The sequence below is a fragment of the Apaloderma vittatum genome, unplaced genomic scaffold (assembly GCF_000703405.1).
Source record: "Apaloderma vittatum isolate BGI_N311 unplaced genomic scaffold, ASM70340v1 scaffold28943, whole genome shotgun sequence".
Classification (NCBI taxonomy): domain Eukaryota; kingdom Metazoa; phylum Chordata; class Aves; order Trogoniformes; family Trogonidae; genus Apaloderma; species Apaloderma vittatum.
The window spans coordinates 24952-31815 of NW_009709133.1; the positions used below are offsets into that span (position 1 = coordinate 24952).

Consider the following 6864-nt stretch of genomic DNA (forward strand, 5'->3'; position numbering starts at 1 on the left):
CTGGCAGCCAGGTTGCTCGGCACAGCTGCATTCCCTCCCCACCCTCCCTGAGCATCTTTCAGATGGCTTCATTTTCCAGCCTTTCAGCTCCAATTAAAAACGCTGAGTTTTTTTTTTTAAAAAAAAAGCAAAACAAGGGGTTTGATGCTGTTATTCAGTATAAATGGCTGGAATTTCAATCAGTTAAGGACTTGCCGGTAATTTGTTTGGGGAAAAGCCTTTTCTGCCTCTTCAAAACAAACTTTGGCGATGCCCTCAGCAGAGCACCGTGCTCCAATGCATCCATAAATCCAGGGAAAAATCAACGGCACCAAAGTATTGCACTTAAATTCCAGCTTGGCGCTCTCTGAGGGGCTGCAAAATAGGAAGCGTCCAGCCATGCCTCCTCCCGCCCTGGCTATTTTTTCTCTAAATGGCAGAAATACATCCCAAAAAGATGCATCATGGAGGGAAGGTGGGAGGGAAGGAGTGGCAGCGCGACCTAAATCTGGCTGTGCGTCGCCCGTAGGGCACAGGGAGCAAAGCACAGACCAAGTGGAGCACGGCATTTGGGAGATTCCTCTTCCTTTGCTGCCTTGGGCGTGGCTTTGTACTGGAGCTGGTTTTAGGAGATGAGGGATGCAGATCTGAGGCTCCCGGTTGGGGCTGGAGGCTAAGCTGGGGTGGAATAAGCTGGGAGAGGAGCCCCAAGGGGCTGCCTGCCCTCACCTGCTCCCCATGGCTGCAGACCTGCTCCAGGGGATGGAGCAGAGAGCTGGGAAGCAATGGGAAAACAAGCCCGGCTCGATTTTCCCTACTCCAGCCTTCATCCTGGGAGCAGGGGATGCTGCTCAATCTCGGGGGGAGCTCATGTCACCTTTTCTCACCCTTAACACTGCAGCAATAACCTTCAGAGTGAAGCCTTCTTTTCTCCTCCTGCCCCGGTTTTCTCCTGCGCAAAAACCCAAAAGGCTGTTGTTGGCTGGTGCCGGGGGTCTGTGAGCCCATTTGCCTCCTGGAGCTGGGAAGGGGCTGTTTTCCCTCTCCCCGGCATGGCATCAGAGACCGGGGGAACGACTTTGGGGCTCAGCTTGGCTCCCTTCTGTGTTCAGTTGTCTGATAATTGCTTCTTCTGTTCCTCGTCATCTAATTTTTTTTTTCGCAGCTCATTTTTGCAAACTAACCCTCTTGGGTTTTTGTTTATTGGGGTTTTTATTTTCCCTTTTCTTGCCTTCTCCAGTTTCCTTTCCCATTACGGTAGACTGACCCTTGCTTATCGTTGCAGAACTACGGCAGCGGCATGAGACCTCCACCCAACTCCCTCGGTCCTGGCATGCCTGGAATTAACATGTAAGGCAAACCCCATGCCGGGGATGTTCGGCTGCCAGCTCGGGCTTTGCGGGACCATGCAGATAAAAACACAACATTTACGGTTTGGGGTTTTTTTGTCCCTGTTTAATTTTGACTCTAGGGGGCCGGGAGCCGGCAGACCGTGGCCGAACCCCAGCAGTGCTAACTCAGTGAGTATCCTGCGGTCCTTGAAGTGAGAGTGGGGCTGGTTCCACAAATGAGGCTGTTCCCCGTTAGCTGAATCGTGCTAACGAAGGGGTTCCCCAGCCTCTTGTTCAGGCGCCGCACCTAAAGCCTCAGCCCTGCTTCCCTGCTGCTCTCCCTGCAGCGGGGTGCAGCTGCAGGGGCTGGTGGGCCTGGGACCCCCGTCCTGACCAGGCTGGGGGGTGTGGAGGGGGCTCTCGGCTGTGGTCTTCTGGGATCCAGCCCGCAGGATGCCCCTGAGCACCCCGTGGCTGAACCTGTCTCTCTTCTCTCTGCAGATCCCATACTCTTCTTCATCGCCTGGTACATACGTGGTGAGTCCTCCCTCTCCATCTGTCTGTCCTGTCGCTGGGCTGCAGAGATGTTTAACAGCTCGGGGGGGCTCACACAGTTTGTGGAGTGGGGGAAATTAGTGCTGTGGAGCGGGCCAGGCTGGGTTTGGGAGTGCAAGGGAGACGCTTTGAAAATGTGGGGAGATGGGCGACACTCATGTTCATGCGGCTGATCCCCCCGCTTTGTCTCTCCGCAGGGTCCGCCTGGTGGCGGTGGTCCTCCAGGGACACCCATCATGCCCAGTCCCGCAGGTATGAGCCTCGTGAGTGCCCCCCTGCCAGGAGAAACCCCATCCCTGGGGCTGTGCCGTCGAGTATGGGCGACCCCTGCCCAACCGGCGATAACCAATTTATGCAGCTCTTGCCTTTCTGGGAAGGGAGCAGCGTGGGCTGCTGGGCTTCGGGATGACATTTGGGGATGTTCCCATATCCCTCTGTGGATTTGGATGCTGCGGGGCTCAGGGAGGTGGGGAGGTGCTACGTGGCGGGGAATTAACCTCCTCGTGCTTCCCAGCCAGAAGTTGAATTATTTTTCACAGTTGAATTTCTGTGATTAAAAACTTTGTGGATCTTCATTAAATACAAATTAGCCAGAAAATGGTGGTACTTAGAGGGAATTTTAGGTGATAAAATACAAAAGAATGAGTTCAAGTGGCATGAGTTTGTTTTAATTAAGAAATGAATTAATCACCCGACTTACTGGGCTTCACTGTTCCACAGATTCAACAAATTCAAGTGACAACATCTACACAATGATTAATCCAGTACCGCCCGCAGGCAGTCGATCGAATGTAAGTCTGCTTTCTAATAATTTACATATCAGATACCATAACAAATCATAATTAACTTCATCAGTTGAGAGTAAAGCAGTTTAATTGATTTCAGCCATTTGTTAGAAAACAGAAATAAAACAAACCATCAAAAAGCGATTAACTCTTCGGTGACTTTGTTAATTTTTTATGCTTATTAAGAGAGCAGCGGTCCTGCTGCTGTGGCCAAGGTGGTGGCAGCTGCATGCCCGGCAAGATGCTGTGTTTCGTGGGATATGGGCAGACTTAAATCTTGTTAAATACTAATTGGAGGAAACCCTCTGCGCTGCCATGGGTCTGAGTCTGCTCTCACCCGTCTGGCCAAATTTTATGGGTGAACTCACAGGACCCTGAGCCCTCAGATGTGCCCCACCGCCTCGGCAGGGGTGGATGCGTCCCTGTTCTCGCCCCGCTCCGCAGGGATGGAGTCCCCAGGAGCCACCGGGGGAGATACATTGTGGCTGATTTTAATTTTGTCACCTTCTTTCTTCTGCAGTTCCCGATGGGCCCTGGCTCTGACGGCCCCATGGGCGGCATGGGTGGCATGGAGCCCCATCACATGAACGGATCGTTAGGTGAGCGCCCGCGCCAGCAGGGCTGTGGCTCCGGGATGCCCTCACTTCCTGGGGACACTGGTAGAGCATCCCAGTGCCGGCTCCCATCTCAGGGTCAGCCTCCAGTTTGGACCAGTGCTCAAAGCAGAGCCTTTGGCTGGAAATCAGAAAGAGGGTCTGAGTGGGGGAAGAGGGCAGGGGGGCACGGGGGTCACGGCTGCAAGCTCACTAAGGCTGTTCTTTTGTTTCCCCTCCCCACGCAGGGTCAGGAGACATAGATGGACTTCCAAAAGTAAGTGAGCTGCAAAGCGGGCCCTGCTTTTCTCGGCGCTGGGATGCTGGTGTGACCCCAATGGATGGGGGACGCATCGGGGGGGTGTGACCGGGGCAGGTGGGGCTGTGCCTTGCCCCCAAAAATTTAGGTGCAGGGACCTGCTCACCACCTCCCCCCACCTCCATCTCCCACAGAATTCTCCAAACAACATAAGTGGCATTAGCAATCCCCCGGGCACTCCAAGAGACGACGGGGAGCTGGGAGGCAACTTTCTCCATTCCTTCCAAAATGACAATGTGAGTGCCTCCCTAGGGACGGCGGGGGGTCGGTCTCTGGGATGGGGGTCAGTCCTCGGGGCCAGCTTGGCAGGGGGTGCCTTTTGGACCTGGGATATTCTGTCTGTGAGCTGCTCCAGGACAGAAAACGGGGAGGAAGAAATACACCAGTGGGTGCAAGCTCAAGTCCTTGTCAGGACAGAGGTGTAGGAAGGGATCCAGCAGGATGCAGAGGAGCTGGGATAGATGCAGCCGGCTGGGCTGGCCTGGCTGATCCGAGTCGCTGTGTGTGGCTGCGGACATCCCTCCTCTTCTTCCTCTTCTTAGCAGCACATACACACCTGCATGTTAATTGTTTGTTTGAAATTGCGTCTCACCCCATGCTGTTCTGCTGATTTTCTCCCCGGAAAAGCAAGCTACAGAGCAGATTATGTCCTGATAAATTCGAGTCTCCAGCATATCCTCTCCTCCTGATTTATTAGGTCCAATTAGGTTGCTGTTCGGTTGTCATCAGCCTCCTTTTGCATCCCCCTTTGGTGTCTGGGGATCTGGCCCGCCTGGTTTCTCACCCTGGCTCTATCTCTTTTCCAGTATTCCCCCAGCATGACGATGAGTGTGTGATTTCCCTCCCCCTCCTCCTCTCCAGGATCAAGACAGTCAGCTGCCGTTCGGAGGATCTCAACGAATTATGCAAGAAGAAGAAGAAGAAGCTAGGTGTATGGGCAGGGAGACACGTGGCGGGGGCCAAAACCCCAGGTTTAGTTTCATGCAATAAAAAGGCTGAACTTTTTATTCCATAAAACATGAAGGACAAAACTTAAAATATTTCAAGACATGACAAGACCCTTCTTTGTGCAGAAGGGTTTATATATGTACATGACACTTCTTTTTGGAAACAAACGGAAGCCTCTAGCACTCAACTCCGATCTCTTTGCTTTGTTCTTTTAAATAAAGACAGAAACCGAACCTGTTGTATGTTTGTGCCGTGCGACACCAGGAAGCTAGTCTAGATATGAAAATCTCATGTTGTCTCTGTTGTAGTCATTTTTTAAAATAAACTGGACAGTTTACAATGGTGGTTTTCGTTCAGAAGGCCTGTTTTTTGTTTTGTTTTGGGGTTTTTTTTCCCTTCTGTTTTTGGTTGGTTGGGGTTTTTTTTTGGTTCGTTTGCAGCACGACGCTTCCTCCTCCAGTTAACAAGATCTGCTTTTGGGGAAGAGACTCCACCACCTCGTTATAAACTTGTTAACGCAGGTGACCCCTTCTAGGATCACATCCTCGAATGAATCGTGATCTTGCTCTCTGTGACTGTGGCATGCACTGTGTTAGTCTTTCCCCCCCTCTCTGAGTACAAGAAGAAATCTCTGTCCCTCCCCCAGAGTCCTTCAGCTGATTCACTTCAAAAATTGGATTTTTTAGTATTTTTTTTTTCAAATCCTCCGAAAGAAAGGTTTAATCTGACCTGGAACTTTGAAACTGTGATCTCCAGCTAACTTTGGGATTTTTTTTCGGGGGGGATGTTATTTGCTTTTGGGGGTATTTGAGGGGGGTTCTTTTCTTTAGAGATGTGCTCTTGTCAGGGTTTCACTTACCTATCTATGATTTGGAACTGGATGGAGATATTTTTTAAGGAATTCTTGTTGTTAAAATGTAACCTTGCTATTCTGTAGGCTCGCTCTGTAATAAGAAAATAAAAATTAATAGCAAGCATCGAAGGCCCTTCCTTCTGGCGGGAGAGGAAGGGACGAGCCAAGGCGGCGGGGTGGGGTCTCTGTACATGACACTACCCTGTAGTTTGGTCTTTGTTTTTCTCCAGCTCCCATTTCTGCTCCATGTATATCATATTCTGTAAAATATTCTCTCCCTTGGATTTGACCTTTGTGCGGATTATTGAAAGCATTGTATCTTGTTTCAGTGTTTTTTCTTACCTTGTAGTCTGGTTCGAAAATTACCGAGAGGGGAAAAAAAAATAATTATTATACATTGTAGTTTGTGTACGATATTTGTTGATAATGTTTTATTAAAGGGATGTCTTTTTTCCGCACCCCTTCATTGAAATGTTTTTGGGGAACGTTTGCCTTGTTTTTATTATTCTGACTGCAAGACATGAGATGACAAAACTTTTTTTTTTTTAGTGTGTAATGTGATTTTTTTTTTAATGTTCGCCTTCTTTTTCCTAGACATTTTAATTGTGCTTTACCTTTAGAAAGTCGCTGGGGAGGGAGGTGTGGGTGGGAAGGGGGGGTTCTGAGGGTGTCAGTCTCATAGTTACAGTCAGGTTAATATTTTCCAAGTAATGCTGAGAAGTAACTGAACACAGATTTGTTGCATCGCAGATGTACCCAGGGGCTCCCCAAGGGGTCAACTTTTTCTCCTTTTCTGCTTTACATCTTGTTCAGGTTTGGGGTTGGTTTTTGTTTTCCTCGTTTGTTTTTTTTTTCTTTCTTTTTTATTGTTCTGGTGTGAGGAAATGAAAGGACCGGTTTTAATGTATTTTAAAATGAATAGCTAAATTATTGTCTTCATTGGTATGGGATGGTTTTTTTGAATGAAACGGTTCTCCCCCCTTCTCCCCCCCCTCCATGCTGTAATAAATATCAACATAAACATTTGATTTCGGTGCTCTGCAGTTTGTTCTTGGTGTTTGCTGCAAAACCGGGGAGGGGAGAGGAGGGTTCTGGAGGACCAAGCCCCAGGTTTGGGATGTGAGAGTGGGGCTAATGACATTGGAGGATCTGGCTGAGGCCGGGAAGGACGACGGTGATTTGGCTGTAGTGCAGGAACTGGGGAAGGGATGGCTGGGAGAAGTTTGGTTTAATGATCCTTCTTTTTTTATTATTATTATTTTTGTATTAAGCATTTTGAAAATGCAGCTTTTAGCATAGGAAAATGGTCATTATTGCCTGCACTGGGCTGAGGATGCTCTCACCGGACCCTTGCCCTGCCCGCACTCAGCCCGCCTGGCTGCAGGTGGAAGGGGGCTTTCTGGGGCTAAAAAGAGGGGTAGGGGTTTTTGCACCCTGTCCTCCAGGTTCTTCCTGTTAGACAGGAGGATTTGGATTGCCCGTGCGGCGATGGAGGCTGCCG

General features: G+C 49.7%; 1 protein-coding gene across 1 annotated transcript in view; it reads left to right on the forward strand.

Moving 5' to 3' along the window:
• Positions 1-5215, forward strand: part of SSBP3 (single stranded DNA binding protein 3) — a gene marked incomplete at its 5' end in the record, with an annotated part of 18226 nt that extends 13011 nt beyond the window's left edge. The window contains 9 exons of the mRNA XM_009866816.1: positions 1265-1329; positions 1451-1499; positions 1812-1847; positions 2063-2117; positions 2586-2656; positions 3171-3249; positions 3492-3520; positions 3697-3798; positions 4369-5215. Coding sequence (XP_009865118.1) covers positions 1265-1329; positions 1451-1499; positions 1812-1847; positions 2063-2117; positions 2586-2656; positions 3171-3249; positions 3492-3520; positions 3697-3798; positions 4369-4398 — 516 coding nt within the window. The remainder of the gene's footprint in view (positions 1-1264; positions 1330-1450; positions 1500-1811; positions 1848-2062; positions 2118-2585; positions 2657-3170; positions 3250-3491; positions 3521-3696; positions 3799-4368) is intronic.
• Between the last annotated feature and the right edge of the window lie 1649 nt (positions 5216-6864).